At 36.1% G+C, this 17,848-nt stretch overlaps 1 protein-coding gene across 1 annotated transcript in view; it reads left to right on the top strand.

Annotated features, from left to right (window-relative positions):
- Nucleotides 1–1,348: 1,348 nt before the first annotated feature.
- Nucleotides 1,349–17,848, top strand: part of RTTN (rotatin) — a 79,398-nt gene continuing 62,898 nt past the window's right edge. The window contains exons 1-11 of the mRNA XM_036379093.1: nucleotides 1,349–1,387; nucleotides 1,973–2,160; nucleotides 3,404–3,599; nucleotides 5,279–5,368; nucleotides 6,548–6,626; nucleotides 7,817–7,931; nucleotides 8,451–8,601; nucleotides 9,502–9,667; nucleotides 12,201–12,382; nucleotides 15,293–15,408; nucleotides 17,080–17,250. Coding sequence (XP_036234986.1) covers nucleotides 1,357–1,387; nucleotides 1,973–2,160; nucleotides 3,404–3,599; nucleotides 5,279–5,368; nucleotides 6,548–6,626; nucleotides 7,817–7,931; nucleotides 8,451–8,601; nucleotides 9,502–9,667; nucleotides 12,201–12,382; nucleotides 15,293–15,408; nucleotides 17,080–17,250 — 1,485 coding nt within the window. The 5' untranslated portion in view covers nucleotides 1,349–1,356. The remainder of the gene's footprint in view (nucleotides 1,388–1,972; nucleotides 2,161–3,403; nucleotides 3,600–5,278; nucleotides 5,369–6,547; nucleotides 6,627–7,816; nucleotides 7,932–8,450; nucleotides 8,602–9,501; nucleotides 9,668–12,200; nucleotides 12,383–15,292; nucleotides 15,409–17,079; nucleotides 17,251–17,848) is intronic.

The following is a 17,848-nucleotide window of genomic DNA, read 5'->3' on the forward strand; positions in this document are numbered from 1 at the left end:
ATATGAATTTACTGTGAAAGAGTAGCACAGTGATGGTGACCACATGGAGAAACAATTAGCCATAAACTGAGAGGGCAGTGACATATATCCTTTGGAAAGCATTTGCACATGCTGCACTGCACGTTTACATTTTTGTTGGGTGCTGATAAAAATGTAGTTTATTGTGAAATACGTGGTATAACTCCCTCCCCCCCCATGACTATTATAAGGCCATCTTCTTTTGTGAACCTGCAGTTATGTACAAAAAAATTCACAAGCATATACACACAATGTCTATCATTTGTCCAGCTATCATCGATTTATATTTTCCAACTATGATGACAAACACAAATTTTCAAAAATAAGACCAGCCCTCAGATCAGATGAGGAACCATGTACATCCATCTTTAGTATGTGCTTAAGAAATTCTTTTGTGAAATAGTCTTGCATTATAGACAAAGCAATGTAGTCCTAGAGTCTAGGTTACATGAAAAAGAGAACCCAAACCCTCTAATGATTCACCTCCTACTTCACCCCCTCATCGCTTTGCTTTACACAAGTCAGCAAGAGCTATTTCCAGAGTGCTGGCAGACACATCAAAGTGACATCAGCAAACACTTCATTATCACTCTAAATGTAAATTGTAAAACAGAACAATGGTTTGGGTTGGAAGGAACCTTGAATACCATCTAGTTCCAACCCCACTGCCACGGACAGGGCACCTTCTACTAAAACAGGTTCCTCAAAGCCCCATCCAGCCTGAACTTGAACGCTTCCTGGGATGGCACATCCACAACATCTCTGGGCAACCTGTTCCAGTGTCTCACCACCCTCACAGTAAGGAATTCCTTCCTAACATTTAATCTAAACCCATCATCTTTCAGTTAGAACTCATTCTCCCCTGCCCGGTCACTGCACGCGCTTGCAAAAAGTCCCTCGCTATCTTTCTAGCAGTCTCCCTTCCGTACTGGGATGAATAAATCGTTCCCTGGAGTAGCTCAAGGCTATGTCTCTCATCCTGTCACCGGTTAGTTGCTGGAGAGAAGAAGCGGGCCCCACGAGGCTACACCCCCCGCAGGAAGGTGCACACACTTGCAGCTTCAGGTCCCTCTGCCGCCCCCCGCCGCCATCCCGCCCGGCAGGCCCGGCACCCGCGGCGGGGCGGGAGGCGCGGGGCCTCATGGGAACTGTAGTTCTCTGTGCTCCCGCCGGCGGGCCGCGGGGCGATGAGAGTTCCCGGCGTGCTTCGCGCGCAGCGCGGGGCGGCGGGCCCGGGGCGGAAGCGGGCGGACTACATTTCCCGAGGTGCTCGGCGGGCGGCTCCAGCCGGACGGGCGGGCCGGCGCGGCGGTTGAATGCGGCGGGCGGAGCGGCGCGATGGAGCTGGCGGCGCTCGTCAGGAAGCTCGGTAATGATGGCTCCTCTCCCTCCCGGGCCCGCCGCCTGCGGCCCAGCAACGCTCTGCGGGAGCCCTGCCTCCCCTGCCCGGCCTCCGCCGCCCCTCGCCGCTCGTCTGCCCGCTGCTCTTCCACTCCGCTCCCCGCGGCAGGCGCGGAGGGGGCGGCGGCGCTGCCCTAGTGGGACACGCTTCCATAAGGAAATGCCAAGGGCTTCCCCTTCAGACACGCTGTCTTTCCATTCAGGGGGCTTGGGTAACTTTTTGTTCGGTTGGTGGGTTCGGGGCAGCTTTCCGTACCCACCACATACCCTGGTAGAGGTTCCGGTTCCAGGGTAAATCCGTAGAGGCGCATTTGGCACCGGATTGTATCAGTATATCTTATAATGTGTCACTGCTTTATAATCATACAAACACTTCATGAGGTTGTTGCTGACGAGTGCTAATCGTATTTGTTTTCCTGGTAGGGATAATACTGGCAGCTTGTAAGCTGGCTGTTTTTCACTGCATTTCTGGCAGCATTCTGTTTCTCCAAATAAGAAAAAAGTTATGTCAAATAATTTTATGGGTTTCTTAATCACTTTTTTTTTGGGGCAGGTCATGAACTGACAGAGATAAGAGAGCGATCTTTGAAGGCTATTCTGTTTAAACTTGACCACAACTTGATTTCCTATGCTGATCTGGTCCACGAAAAAGCACTTTTTCGTAACCTTTTGGAGTGGTTCAATTTCCCAGTCGTACCAATAAAAGAGGAAGTGTTAAATTTTGTGAACAGTTTGATCAAGGTATGACATACTAGCATTCATTTATTTTTAAACTGTATGTTTTTAGAAGGCTGAAGCTACTTGGATATTACTTGACTTTGTATCTCCATGTAACGAGATTTTCAATGTTTTACAAAGACAGGAATAATGAAGCCCCTGTGTGTAGACCAAAATTAAAACAATTACAGTGACTTCAAATGGATGAGAGAGCTGAGAAAAACGTTTTTTCTGGATCTCTGCTTCAATTTCTCAGCTTCTTCAGTTTCTCATCTAGTGCTTCATTTTAAACTTGGAGCATGATTTGCAGCTAAGCATTTGCATTGTTCCTGGAAAGTAAAGATTTGAACATTGTTGCAACTAATTTGAGAAAATATTACAGAAACTTCAGATAGCTCAGATTTTTACATGCTTGTGTTTTAATCGCTAAACTGCAACTATGCAGAGTTAAAAAAACAACTCTTCCTTGATACTGACGGACAGATGTCAGGATTTAACCCCAGCCAGCAGCCAAGCCCCACACAGCTGCTTGCTCACACCCCACCAGTGGCACTGGGTTGGGAGAGAATGGGATTGGTAAAAGGGAGAAGACTCATGGGTTGAGACAAAGGCAGTTTCATAGAAAAAGCAAAAGCTGCACGCACAAGGAAAGCAAAACAAGGGATTCATTCACCACTTCCCATGGGCAGGCAGGTGTTCAGCCATCTCCAGGGGAGATGGCACCCTCACATGGAATAGTGACTTGAGAAGAAAAAGACCATCACTCCACATGTTCCCCCTTCCTCTTCATTTCACCCCCTTTATAGACTGATCTGCTGTTGGAACAGCTGATCTTTAAGGTTGCTGACAGATGTTCTTTAACCTTCCAACCCAGGCCTTTTTGTGATTGTGTAATATCCCTCCGCTCAGCTGGGGTCACCTGTCCTGGCTGTGTCCCCTTCCAAACTCCCCTGTACTCCCAGATCCCTTGTCAGGACAGCAAAAAAGCCTTTGGTTCTGTGTAAGCCCTGCTTAGCATTAACAAAAATATCTCTTTATTATCAACCCTGTGTTCAGCACAAGTCCAAAACACATCCCTGTGCCAGCCACTGGGAAGAAAATGAACTCTACCTCAGCACAATGGTCTAAATGAATGAAGGCAAAATATAACTTAAGAATTTCAATTTTTTTTCTTTCTTCCCCCTGCTGTTCTCTATTCCCTGCCCCCCCCATCCAAAGACCTTAAGACTCTTCAAACTAACTTGGTCAGTTATTTATCTTAATGTAGCATCCACCTGCTGCCCAGAAAATGATTGGAATTGGTGCAGTGGAATTCTTCTCTCAGCTTCGCTCCGACGTGGATCCAAATTTGCAGGCCATAATTGATGGGATTGTGGACAGACTGTTCTTTCTTTCTTCTGAACTCCCTTCTAGTTCTTCAGTATGTTATCAAGCTCAGTCTCAGACTTCAGTAGATCAACCAGGTAAATTACCTCTTTTAAACTGTAATTTATTTTATATTAAAATAAAGCAAATGAAAAGACTTTGAGAAGCTGATGTTTTCTGGCATAGCAGGCGAATTATTCCTGAGAGATCAGTGAAGTGTGTGCTAATCAGATTCTGCCAGAGACAGTGTGACCTTAGCTAAATCACCTGGTGGCATTCCTGTAATGGAATTCCATATCCATTTCCTCAGTGTAGAATATCTGTTTTCTATAATGTACAAAGAGCATGACACAACTTTCAAGGACAGCTTTATGGCAGCAAGTCTGTAGCAACTTCAAATAAATCTGTAATTTAGCTGGTGTGCTTTGCTGCCGTTCTTTGTATAGTGGGCTCTAGCTTGGAAAGCAATTCAAGTCCTATGACCAAAGAAAAAGAAAAAAAACAATAGTTGATCCTAATAGAATGATTTTTGAACCTACAGTAGCTGTATGCTCTATGTACTTAGTATTGGATAAGCATTTGTCATAGAAGAATACATAAACTTTCTTTAAAATGTCACATTATGTGTGAAGTGCTATTGCTTGCATCTGTTACCTAGCTCATTATCTGTCTGTTACAATGATTTACATTTCCTTCTAGATGCAGTCTAACCCATTTGGCTCTCCTCTTCTGCCTTAAAAATTTTGGAACACAGTTTGGAGGAGAAAATTACATGTCATATTACATTACCTCCTGCTTATTGTGGGAAAGAGAGTGCTGTTACACAGTGTGTGTAGCACTAATGACCACACCCCTGTCACTCATCTCTGCAGTCACAGAGATAAAAGTAATTTTTTGGTGGTTTCTGCCACCTCTCTAATGCTTGGAGATTTAGTTCACTAGACTTATGTGCCTGGTGATTAATTTTTAGTATTTTTTCCCTCCTATGCCCACACAGGGGCAGATTATAACTTAATTTTTCTACTGTATGGAGAAGAATAATCTTCTACATGTGCATTCTTAAATTATATCCTTCTGAAACTACTCAGTTGAAGTTATTTATACTGTAAATTGTGTGCATGTGTGGATGGAATAATCCTAATGGTTCCTAGCAGGAGTGTTGTATTTTTCTTTCTGATTCAACTTAAGTTACTGGAAAAAATTACTGTAAACTAATAACCTGGCATTATCTAGTTTGATCCTTTGAACCAAATATTATGGTCTGGAGAGATTGCTTTTAGTGTTAACATTTCTTGTGTATTTCTTTATACAGTTTGCATATGAATGACATGGGGCAAAATACATTTATACAAGAGGGCAACTTTCTAGGTGACCTAAGAAGACAGCAGTTTGGTAGAAAAAGATTTTAAGTAATTAATTTAAAAAGTTAATTTTATTACTACATAGGTAGATTAAAGGAAAGCCATTTATTTGGCTGTCAGTCCTCTATCAGGCTGTGTAATTGTTTCTGCTATTGTTTGGATGGTATGCTAGTTAGTATAAAAAATGGAGAAAAATGCACCCTTTACAGTTGCAGAATATGATTTTAAAAAAAACAAACATGGACACACTCTTTTTGCTCCATTTTTCTGATCATCTGAGACCATTTTAACCTATTAAGGAAACTGCTTTAAAACTCAAGGGCAAGAGGGAGGTAGTTATGGAAAAGCATGAAAATAAATTCAGGAGTTTTTTTGTGCATGTGCATTTTTTAAATTTACCCCTTTTTTTATTTTAGTTCTGCCTCAAGAGGAATTATTCACTGGATATTTTTGTCAAAGTAGAAGTCATCTGCCGCAGTTAGAAATATCTCCCAAAAGAACAGTTGGTATGTGTAGTTATAAAAGAGTATGGTAATTACAGAAAGAACTTGGAGTTGTAATTCAGATGGAATTCCATTACAAATGTGGATAGCAAAATTGGCTCTTCTTTTTCCTTTTGTTATTCTGTGAAATCTAACACCACAGAAGCTACAATTATAATGCTTTTAAAAATGACATTCATCTTAATAGATATTTCCCTTTTCCAGTAAATACTGTAACTCTTTGGAATATCTAAAGTACATTAGAAAGTGCTGCAGTTTTAAAAATTACTTAAATTGCCACTGTTTTCCAGATGATCTGTGTTTCATAATCAGAAGTGGCTTAAAGGATTAAGTACGTTTTATCGTTTTATTTCAACAAAACTTAGTCTGAAATACCTTTCTATTTTTAGAAAACTGGTTTAGGTGCTAGGGGAATCTTTGCTTTGTATTTAAATGAAAACCAGTGTTATGTTTTGATTTTTGGTTTGTTTTTTTTTTGTCAAATGATATGGAGTGTTTCACTGACAACCACAGATCAATAATATTTTGGCAAGTCTTTGCCTGTACCAGTATACTAGTAGCAGCTCACAGGAGAGTTTCTTATTCAGAATACAGTATGGTGCTGAGATCTAGATTTTAAAATGTGGCTTTGCAGTTACTGTAGGTAAATCACCAGTTGAGTTTTTAGTAGTGTATCAACTATCTTAGGAACTGCACAATAATTATTACAAACTTTTAGGTTAGAAATAGCTTTAAAGATATTTTCATTACAAAGTTATTATGTGTCATAATTTTGTAAGAAAAATAATTTCTACTGCTTGAAGAGTATAACCATGAGGTGAATTTTCCATTTTTAGAGATCATGCTAATGGATAAAATATTCTTTAGTAGCAGATAAAAAACTTATGATTTGATTGAAAGCATGATGTGGCAGATTGAGTATTCTTCCACTAATGTGTTCATTATTTGGTAAAGCTTTCCCCAGTAAACATATTTCATTAGGATTTGGTATGACCTTGGTGATGTTTCGGTATTTCTGAAAAGTCTAAAAGCATTTGAATTTCTGCAAGCCTGTGCTTACTAAAAGATATCTCTGTATAAGATAGTATATTGTTTATAGGTTTTTTATTTTGCCTTGAATGTATACAATATAATATTTCTATAAAATATATTTCAAGACATCTGCTCTGGTTTTTTTTGCAGTGAAATGTTTGAAATTTTCCACCTTTCCTTGGCTAACTCTGACTTCAACAGATAGACATGTTCTTTCATCAAATGAAAGGTGCAGTAATAGAAACATTACAATTTCCTTGTAGTTTTTCTTTTTCAGGATTAATGGCTATAAGTTTCTGTCCTTCTGCATCGTGAGCTTGTTCTTGTAAATAGCCCAGTGAGCTAATTTTTGATAAATGGTCATAAAATCTGGGCTGAAGCTGGGCAATATCACTCTCCATTTTTTGTGTTTAAATCAGAGTGTCTTTGGGTCTTTTGTTCATGACGCTTCAGTCTGTATTTTAAATTTCTTAAGTGGATCAAAGATTTCCTTCAGCTGAAATAAAATAATTACTTACTTTACCCCCATGACCAGTTGGTAGGAAAATCCCTACTTTTAGTAGTAGCTTTAGGCCAATAAGTTTAGGTACAGGGCCTTATCCAAGCATTGAGTCATTCCAACTGACTTTCTGCAGTGACTTTTTTTTTTCTTTAATTTAGAAAAAGTGTTTCAAGTCCCCCAAGGGAGAGTTCTGTAGTTGGGATTCCTTATGCGTTGTCACAGAACTCTGATAGATTTCTAGCATAGTTTTTTTTTGTGTGTTTGTTTTTTCCTTTTGAAAGATCTCTGAAGCTGGAGAACCTGTTTAATATTTAATTTCCTTTATGCTGGAGTATAGAAGAGGAACACAGATCTGTAACACTGGACATATTTGATTTTTTACAGTGATTTCAGAAACAATGGTTTCTGAAACAATTGGAAAAAGTGAAATAGACTGTCCTAAAGATTCTTATAATTAACTAATATTCATCTTAGAGAATAGCTAATAAATTTCTCCCTTTTATGGAATTTCCCACTTATGTAATGCAAGTGCTTTGAAGTTATACATGAACCTTAGTAATGAAAGAAACTTTCTTACTGGTATGAGTTATATTACTTGCTATATACCATTGAGATAATCACTAGCTTCACAGGGAATTTCCAGTAGATCTTATTTTAATTTCTAATTCAGAATCAATAAAGTTATTTCTCCTCTTGTAACCAAATTTTACTTGTGGGAATTGAGTTTGTTCTTTATTGTATATATAGCTAAGGAATAATTCAACTGAAAAAATGATATGACAATAGAATTACAGAGATTTTTTTCTTTAGATTCTCCAGTGTTGTGATGATAACTTTCTTGTAAAGACTTGTTCAGGCTAATAATTACTGGTTGGTTTTCTTTTCATTTTAATACATATTTAAATATGAACTTGTAGCTCTTTGAGAAGTAACAACCAAAGTTTAATTTGGAGTACATGTGAGCTTCTTCAGGATGTGATTATGCAAGATTTTCCTGCAGAGATCTTCCTTCAAAGGCCAAAGATTGTACAGGCAAGAATTCACATAAAGTTTTTATTGGTATAAGCTGTGCCAAGGATGAATTGATGCAAATGATTCAATTTGGTTTTAAACAAAATAGTTAAACAGAAGTACCTTCATGCTAACTCCAGGTGCATAGGAAAGGACATTGTCTATATATTGCAGTTTTAAAGTTTTTTGCTTCTAACAATGTATATTGCTAATCACTAATTAAGTGCTTTCTGAAGGAATACTTTGTTTCTTCTGAATAAGATAAATGGTGTGGCTGTTGTCTGCACACCCTCTAATGGGCTCCCATAATGAAAGTGGTGACTTTATTGGAAATATAATGTGAAACTTGGCTTCTTCCTTAGGCCTGGTAGTCTTGCATTCAGTAATGAAACAGTAGTTGAGCCTATTTATTCTTTGCTGTGATTTTGAAAAACACTTGGAAACATTTTTGAACTATATTTAGTGTAAGACTTGCTGGCATGGTTGTTCATGATGATGATTAATGTTCAGGTCTTGATGTTGGTGGTTTTGTCTTTGCAGAGCCTTTTATCTCTTCTAAACTTGGCTTTTGGAGGAGATGGGAGACACCAGTTGGCTTTGCAGGCTGTGTCATGCTTGCAACAGCTCTGCATCTTTTTGAGAACTAGGCTTAACTTCCATAGGGATCCAAGTTTTTCTTCCTCAGAGCAAGGTAGGTATTTTTAAGTATTTGAGATACTGTTGTTTTTACTACAGATAAGATTGTCTAAAATGACAGAAAAAACCAAAACCAGAACCTTATGGCAAATGTAATCTTGTGAAATTGTTTTGGTGTTCAGTGCTATTAATATTAATTTAAAAACTTGGAATACTTGCATTGTTTTAATGTACTTATTCAGTTTTACTTTCCTGTGATTCCCCATTCATCAACTTCTCCCAGTATCCAATTGTTTGTATGTCAGCAGGGAAGGGATTTTTAACTAAAACGAAATTGAATCTGTAAAATCAAAGTGGGCAAAGTTTCAGAAAAGCTTTCAAGCTATTAGTACTTAACAATGTAGTTACTAATTTCATGAGCTCTGTGAACTTTCTTTTTTTTTATGCTGATGGCTAAAAATAGTTTAATCATTGTTTTTAATTTTGCAGTCATGAGGGATGTTTCACAATGCTCTTAATGCTTAAATGTTGTAGCTTTAATGGTGTAGATTACTTATAATGGTCTTCTTGTTTCTATTCTGTCATCTGAATTGAGTCAAAGCTTCGTTTCTATAAATTGGTAGTCTGGTTCTCTTCATAAGATTGCCCCTATATTTGGTGTCTTAATAAATGGTACTGGCTGCTAATTCAGTTATAACATCAAGTCCAATAGCCTTACCCAGACACTGTGTTTCTATTTTTAAAACTCAAGATTGATGATTCCGCTGGAATCTTCAGTGGTGTTTGCCTTGGAATTTGGTTTCCAAACTCTGCTACTTGCCAGTTCCAAGTCATCAGTATTTACCTGGTGTTTTTTTCCATATCCTGCCTTAGTTACTTTTACTGTTTACTACGTAGTATCTTTCAGAATTATGGATACTTCTAAGGGAAACTATGTTCTTTATGTTACATAAAGGCACAGCTTCCCAGAATTCATCTATATCTTACTGTCAAGAAGCGAGGGGTGCTCCTGGTTCTCAGAATCCGTCACCTGGAAGCAGCAGTCCTCGGCCCTCTGTAATTGGACGGACAGTTCAGCGTCCTAGAGGAGATGGTCAAGATTGGGATGCAGTATCTTCTAGGTGAATGAAACAGGAAATAACTTACCCTTCAGTTAAAAACATTTTAATATAGGATTATATTATCAGCTCCTTGTCAGTATGTGGATTGATGCAATGGTTTTGGTAACTTGTGAAGATTGAACCCATGTTTATGAATTAAACCTTTCTTGAAGTGGTGTTCAGAATACATAAAAACATTGCCACATTTTGTACCCAACCACCATTTTAAACAAAGTCTCTTCCTATCAACTGTTATTACTTGTGCATGTATTTGTAAGACACAGAAAAGCATATATTCAGTCTATTGCTGGAGAGTCAGGGATTTTTCTTTTTTTCAGCAGATGACCTCATAAGTTCTTTTAAGTGGAATGGCCATCCTGTAGGTAACAGTATATAGTATTGTCAAAAATGCTCTACTGTATAAAGATTTCTATTGAAGTCTTTAAAATTTGTTGTTAATTGTGGCAACAAATTTCAGTTCTATAATATTTGTGTAAATATTTGATTCTTATATGAAATTATAAATAATCTGTATACCCTCAAAATGTAGAAGTTTTTGTGTGTGGTTTTGTTGCTTGTCTTTGCCCAACTTAAAGACTTAAAGCTGCTGTTCAAGTACCAATGTCTTCTAGTATGTGGGATTTTGAAAGTCCTTGTAAATCTGTGTGCTTGTTGGTAGTTCATTTGAGTCTCTGTGATGTATGGGCTTAGTGATTGAGCACCTCCTAGGTATTCAAATAGGCTGTGATGAGAATAGCTCAATTGTAAATACGTCTTGACAGTCATATTAAAAAGTTACTTTTATTGAAGTCTAATATATTAATTTTTATCATGTAACTAATATGGCACTGCCAATGAATTCCAGGCTTTATGTCTTCTAGGCCCTGGCCATTTTCTGAAGCTGAACAGTTAACAGTTTAATAGCAGCTGGTGTATATTGTACAAGAGAGAGTGATGGCCTGGCTGTCAGTCTAGAAATGAAAGCTGCATAAGAATAAGTACCAGTTCAGGTAGTGATGAGACTTCTAGAAACCAGGGAGTGCTAGCTAATAGGGGCATTTTATGAGCTGTTTATGACTGCACACCTTTATCTTCTTGCATCCTGTGTGCTGCAGTAGACCTACTCACTGCCCAGAAATCTCATTTCTTACAAAAATATAATTTAGCCTAGAGGTAGCATAAAGAACAACATGATGTTGAATAGAAGATTTGATAGAGAGAAGTGACAGTAGTGTTGTTGTTCAGACATTTCTTTTTGATAAGGAAGAGCTGCTTTTAGTGAATCTTGTCTTTTCTTACAAAATTGTTATGTAAATTTGTTTATTGCTATTTATTTCTATATTGTTATTCTATATGTAACTCTTCTTTTCCTTCTTCTTTAATCTTGAGACTCTTCAATCTATCTGTTTGTCTGTTTCAAATTCTGCCTGGAAACTTAACCTTTCCTCTTCTGAATTGTTTTTGTGATTGATACCTCTCCTTCCTTTTCCTCTGGTAAGTTCAGCCAAACCCAAACTACATATTGGTGAACTCTTCTGTTTTGATTGCAGGTTTTCTGTTGACTTCTTAATCAGTCGGGATTTAACTTCTTACACATTTTTACATCTTTTACATTTAATTAGACAATAGAATGTAACACAGTCATACTACAGTTTCTTCAGCTTGTTTAAAAATAAAAAAGGGAACCAACCAAACCCCAGTTATTAGTCATACAGGTTTTTAAAGGATATCAAAATTGCTAAACATTATTTGGGATAAGAAAACTTTAAAAGTATGTTCTGATTTTTTTAATTATAATGCTGATAGTGTAATTAGATTATTGTTAAAAATTAATACAGTTATGAACTATATATTGTTCATAATATATGAACCATATATACTATATTTAATGATATATTCATATACTATAGATCAAATATTTCATAATTTAAAAAATGTCTATAATTTAATAGCATTCCATATACTTTGTAGTATATACTTGATTACATTTAAGGATTTCTTGGACAAGGAAATACTTCCTGTTTTACAGTGGATGCGGTAGTCCTAAGGAGTAAACAGAGCTCATGCTTCTTAATTTTTCTTCTAAGGATTCTTGTGGCTAGCTATATAGAATGGTTTTAATATAGTAAGTATAATTCAGGCTGAAATTTGATTTAGTAACTTGTATTGCTTCAAGCAAGTGATAGATTTTGTTCATAAAAAAAAAAAAGAAAAAATAATTTCAAATCAACTGATAATTCTCGTTATATTGTGTTCATTGCATGTGTATTTCTTCCAGTACACAGTGCTAAGTGATTTTGAAGATGATTGCCAAAACATTTGGCATTCACTTGTTGTGATGCTACCTGTTCTGACATTTAAAAAACCAATGAAACAAAATCTCCCTCTTCTTGCAACACTGGTAGATAGCAGAGAAAGTTTGGGATGGGAGGAAGGATATGCTTAAGGCAGGAGTCATGAAAACACTAAATGCTGGTTGTAACATCTGTACATATGTGTTTTCTCTTTGCAAGAGTTTATTATGTTTCTTTTTTTTTTAAATTTCTGTTTTAAGTGGAAACAGTACTCAAGCAAATGCAAACTCCAGAGTCTCTCTGCATTCCCCATTTGACGTAGGACGTACTGACTTACCAGATATTGAAAATGAGGACACTTTGGAATTACAGATGAAGCAGCTTAGCCTTCCTCAGTTTTGTGTTTCCATCTTGGAAAATGCAGTACCTCTTCTAAGAACAGGTAAGAAAGTTTTGAGTTAAGTGTTTAACTTGCATCTCTTTCCCATCCTTCATACAAGATACTCTTGAGAAGTTGGTCAATGAGGTGACTACCTCAAATAAATAAGGCACAGATGACTACTGATGTACTGTGGCTAGTTGCAACAGATCTTTTCTGGAGACTTTGTTCAGGTCACAAAGCTTGAATCTTCTGATTGATTTCCAGAATTGCTGCAGAAATTTTAAGTGTTTTTTACTGACAGTGGCAGGAAGTCAGTGTTTGGTGGAAAAATGGTGTGTCAGGATAAAATGTCATTTAGGAAGATGGAAAAATAACCACTTTTAACCAGAGGCATTCTCCAAAGGATTTGTTTAGGCATAGAGTTTTCCTCCTGTTCAAGAAATAATAAACAAAAATTCTGGTGAATGTCTTTTTTTTATTCTTATGATGCAGTAACAAGTGGTTTAAGGAACATAAGTAATGATAGTCTAATTGTAAATTTTAATTTATAGAGGTTCTAAATTGCAAAGCCCTTTTGGAGGACAATCTTTTTGCTCCAAGGTTGTCTAAAATTGTATTTAACTGTAAAATGTTATGTAATTCAAAACAGGTATTGGTAAATGCGGTCAGGGTTTCAAATGTAGGAGCTGGAAATGTGCATCTGTCTATGGCTAGAATACTAAAAGCTAGAGGCTTCGACTTATATATATATATATATATAAAATTCTATGAAATGTGTGTGAAAATTATTCAATTCTTTTTGTTTTGTTATAAACCAACTAAAATGAATTAAAGTTTTGTTTTTCCCTTTCATAATAATGGTATTTAAATATTAATTAGTCACAAGCACATTCATGACTTCTAGCATCTTTTATTTATAATGTAAAACTGCAGAAAATGTATTTTCTATCTTTTCCATTTCTGGTGCCTGTCACTTCAAATCTGCAGAGTTAAAAGACAGTTTTTCTACATTTCAAGGTTCTTTCTTTCAATCTTATAATAGAATTAAAATAGTTTTACTTTCTGGAAAGGTGGACCTGTCTTTGTTTATCTTCTCCTTAGGTTTTTTACACTTCTTAAACTCTCCTTGGTGATATTTCTTCATTCTTCCACTATGCTGTAATGAGACACAGATTGTAGAGAAGCTAATATTTTTATCCTGTTCCTGTTGATCTGAAAGCCTGTGATCTGAAGGCACACTGTGAGACAGTGTGATACTGTGAGACAGTAACACACAGTTTCTCATGTGGTTATATTTTCGGTTGTTATCTTTAGTGAAATCAACAGGCGTTTTTATGAAGATTATTATCAACTTATATGGTAGAGTGTAGATTTTAATCTAGATGTTTAAATTACTGGGTAAAGGAAAAACCAGTAAGCTTATTGTAAAATTTGCTGCCTTTTATTTTGCAAAATGATGTGTATTTTAGTTAAGCTTAAATTCTGCTCCTTGTGGAGATGTTCATTGAAATTTTTCTTCCTTTGTGCTGATCTGCCTTGTAAGCAAAGTCATTGCAGAAATCAGTAGTGGTGTGGGCTTGTTTTGGTTTTGTGGGGGGTTTTTTGGGGATTTTTGGTTAAAATGGAGAGATTTATTAAGTTAAATTGGCCTAAAACAATGGAAAACAGAACTTCCGTGAGAAAAGTAACACCAAGCTTTCAAAAAGACTTTGTGCCATTTTCTGTCATTTCTCACCCAAAGCAGATCACTGAAGCTACAAATTGCAGAAGCTGTGGTCATAATCGCTACACATCTAGTCACATACAGAGATAAATTTTTTTTCCTCAAGTATATCAGCAAGGTTTCTGCAGTGTGTAAAATTTACAAGAGATAGAAAAATCCACAAAGAAGTTAATGTTAAATTATAACAAACAAGTAGAACTTTATCTTTTTTAAACAGATTTTGTTTTGAGCATTTTGAAGGATGCAGAATTTTTCATCTTAGTTAGAAGATACATTGAAAATTCAATGCTGTTGTGTGAAATCCATCTATGATTTTAAATAGAAACATACCATCAACAAGTAACTAAGCCAACAGTTGCACTACATTGATTATTTAAGGGAAACTGTCACCGTATGGTTCCTTAAGATGTCAGACAGTTTTGGCATCTTCACTTGTGTGAGGTTGAAAATATTTGGTCTGGCTCCAGATATTCTGCCTTGTTCTTCATAAAACCTTCTAACTCCTCTGTTTTCTCATTATGTGGGTACATTAGGAGGAGGTTTATATTTGTAGTAAATGTAGGCTGTAGATTTCTAAGCTCAGGCCAAGTTTCTTTGTGGCCACATATTCAAGCTTAAAATTGTACAAAGGATAAAAGTTGCTAATGGACCAGATTAGCCTTGTTATTAAGAGACACTCAGAAGAAGAAATGAAAATTAATAAATACCAGCCTACAAGCAAAGGGGAAACTGTTACAGAGAATTGTGCAAATAGCTCAAGTGAGTATTCATCTCTTTGTTCTTTAAAAGATCTCAAACAAAATAATCTGTGAAGAAAGTCACTCCTATACCAAAAATGCAGATCAATGGGAATAGGTAATATATAAAGAAGATTTGTAACACTGCTGTCTGGATCGGGGAAATTAGTGACTTTATTATGAACTTTAAAAAGTTCAGTAATCAGATTTACAGCTGTAGTAAAGTTCATTATTATTTTCTTAAATAATTTTGCAATAGGTTTTAAGGAAATTAATATTTTTTCTAAGTATATAATTGTTTTAATTTGTTGTGACTTGGCTAGTTGTTTTCTTCTCTGATTCAGAGCTATTAGTTGTTGAGGATAGTTAGCATTAGTTTTGTAGAAGCATGTAGGAAAATTAAAATACCAGAATTCTATATAGGAATAATCTCTTGTTTACAGTGGTGTCTTCTGAATATCAAAACATAATATTTTGTCTATATTTGAATTTATCCTCTCATTTGTGTAGGCAGTAGGAGAGTGACAATGGAAGTTCTTGAATTGCTTGTTGAAGATATGTCCCTTATTGGTGATGCTATTTCTGAAAATGTTTGGGAAGATGACAGCCTTTTTGCATTGGAATTGGTAAGATTCTTCAGGTTTTGATCAGCCATATTTGTCTCCTTTGATAAGCTTCTGACACCTTCTGCAGCAATTCATGTAGCTAAACTTCTGCTGAGCAGTGCATTTGAAAATTTTAAGTAGTTTTTTACTAGTTGAGATGGCACTTTTTAAAATGTAAGTTCTTTTACCAGACAATACTTGGAGTTTCACCTCAAGAAAGTAAGCAGCCATTGAGAGAAACACATGTAGGGAAGGGAAACTGAGGGAAAAGCACTGGCTACAAATGTTGGACACCAATTTGATGTACATAACAACTTTCCCTTTCTTTACTCCTTATAAACTATCTGTTTAAATTAGGGAGATAACTGTTCAGATCCAAGACTGGAGTTCTAAGATACATGGTATCCATTTCCTACACAGGAGTTGTAGATCCCTGCACAAATTTTAGATATCTTAACAATTTTGCTTAGGTGGGAAAGAAAGGAGAGGCCTTTTTGGCCCAGCAGAGATTCAAAGCATTAAGGTGCTGTTGACTAAATATTTTAAGTTGCTGAGCACAGTTGAGAGTTGTTATGTACATGAAATATAAAATTAGTGAAAACAGATAAAATTATTATGACTTGCTCTTTTGAAGACAAGTGAAAGCTGAAGCATAAGCTGGCATGGCTCAGGCATGTAACAAACATACCAGAGTTGCAGACTGAAACTTGTCTAAAGGCTTGAATTAAATGTACTCTTAAATGCAGTTGACTTGTTAGAATTTGTGGAAAATACCGCTGAATATGAAACAATAACAGCTGCAATATTAATTAATTAAAGTATTGCTTTAGGCTTTCCTGTTCTCTATTTTATAATTGTTAATATTTAAATTTATAAGACCTATTAGGGAATGAGAATTTTTTCTTTTAATTTAATCTTCCAATCTGTGAAAATCTATTATAATTGATCAGCATCACATCAGTGCTCAAGATTACTTGCAGAACATTTAATCTCAGAAGCTTAATATCTCTTCATCTACTTGTACTATGATCTGAATCAGTATATTTCATTGCTTATAAATATGTATACCATACTGATTATTATTAGTAGGATAATGTTTGTTTCCAGGCTACTAATAAACAAACTCCTGCAAATAAGGTGAGTAATAGTACACAGTTATATTGATTTTTTTTTAAATAGGGGAGAGACAGAAAAAGGTTTTGCTGTTTCCTTTGAAAATCAATAGGGATAAAAACTTCATTGATGTTTTCAAAGTTACTGTGAATTGGTTTGGGAAGTTTGGTTTTTTTTTAATTTTAAGGTAAAGCTTTATTAGCAGGTTCAAAACAGGACTTAATATTTCGTTATTAAGACTGAACTTCAAAACAGGCAAAATTTCAGAAGGTAAAAAGTGTAGTGAGCAGAAATAAAGGTGGTGGGGGGAGAGAGAAAAGTGGGAGAGGAAAGGGGAAGGAGCAACCAGGAATGGGTAATTATTGAGCAAAGTATTCAGAACTAATAGTGAAAGTAGGCTGAGGTCTAGGACTAATGCATAGGTGACAAAAACATTGCTATGTATTTTGCAGGATTTATCCAGTTTTAGCTTATGTGGCATAATTGTGCTGATGATGCTGCAGGTGCTGTGTAAACACTGTAAACAAACAGTGATGTTTCATTTTTTTCTAATTATTGTATTTCTGATTTTGTTTTCAGAGAGACAAATTGCTTCTGGTCTTGGGTTTGCTTGGAGAAACTATATTATATCACAAAAGCAATATAAGTGCAGAACAGCCTAAGGTGATGCTGGTGCATCACAGGATGGCATTTATTAGTATTTCACTCTTCACTGTTAGGTTGCTCCAAGTACTTCTCCCTGTAGAAAAGGTATGTCATCACTAATTGTGAGTGATTGTCTCTTGGTTTTGCATTTTAAGAGGGCAGTAAGAGATACTTTCCTCAGGGATGAATACTGAGAAAATAGGCGCTTGGACAGAGAAATTAATCTGATTTGCACTGGGTGATATATGATCACAGATGGCAACTTTGTCCATTCTTCAGTTACCAGTGTATTCTGCAGATTACAAATATTAAAAAAAAAAAAAAAACAGAACATTTTTAATACAGTTTTTAAATGAATTTTTGAAATTCAGTATTCTTTTTCCTCTTGTAGTGTTTTTTTCTGATATGATGTTTGGTTTGCAAGGCTTTGCTGCCCCCTGCTTTTTTGTAGTATGCATGCAAGTAAGAGTAGCATTATGTAACATGTAAAAGTCATTACTCTTATTCTGATGGAATGTAGTAATCAATTACATTTTGTAAATTGGAGTGATTATAACTATTCTTTGCTTCCAGTGCTCTTTTAAAATTCTGTTGTAGCTCTTGGAGTTCAGGGGTTTTTGTTGTTTTTTAGTGGGGAGGTTTTTGTTTATTTTAATTTCAGTTGGGAAGGTCTGATGAAGTTTTTGTGAGATGGAAAGTGTTA

Source organism: Molothrus ater, chromosome 1, assembly GCF_012460135.2.
Source record: "Molothrus ater isolate BHLD 08-10-18 breed brown headed cowbird chromosome 1, BPBGC_Mater_1.1, whole genome shotgun sequence".
Taxonomy (NCBI): Eukaryota; Metazoa; Chordata; class Aves; order Passeriformes; family Icteridae; genus Molothrus; species Molothrus ater.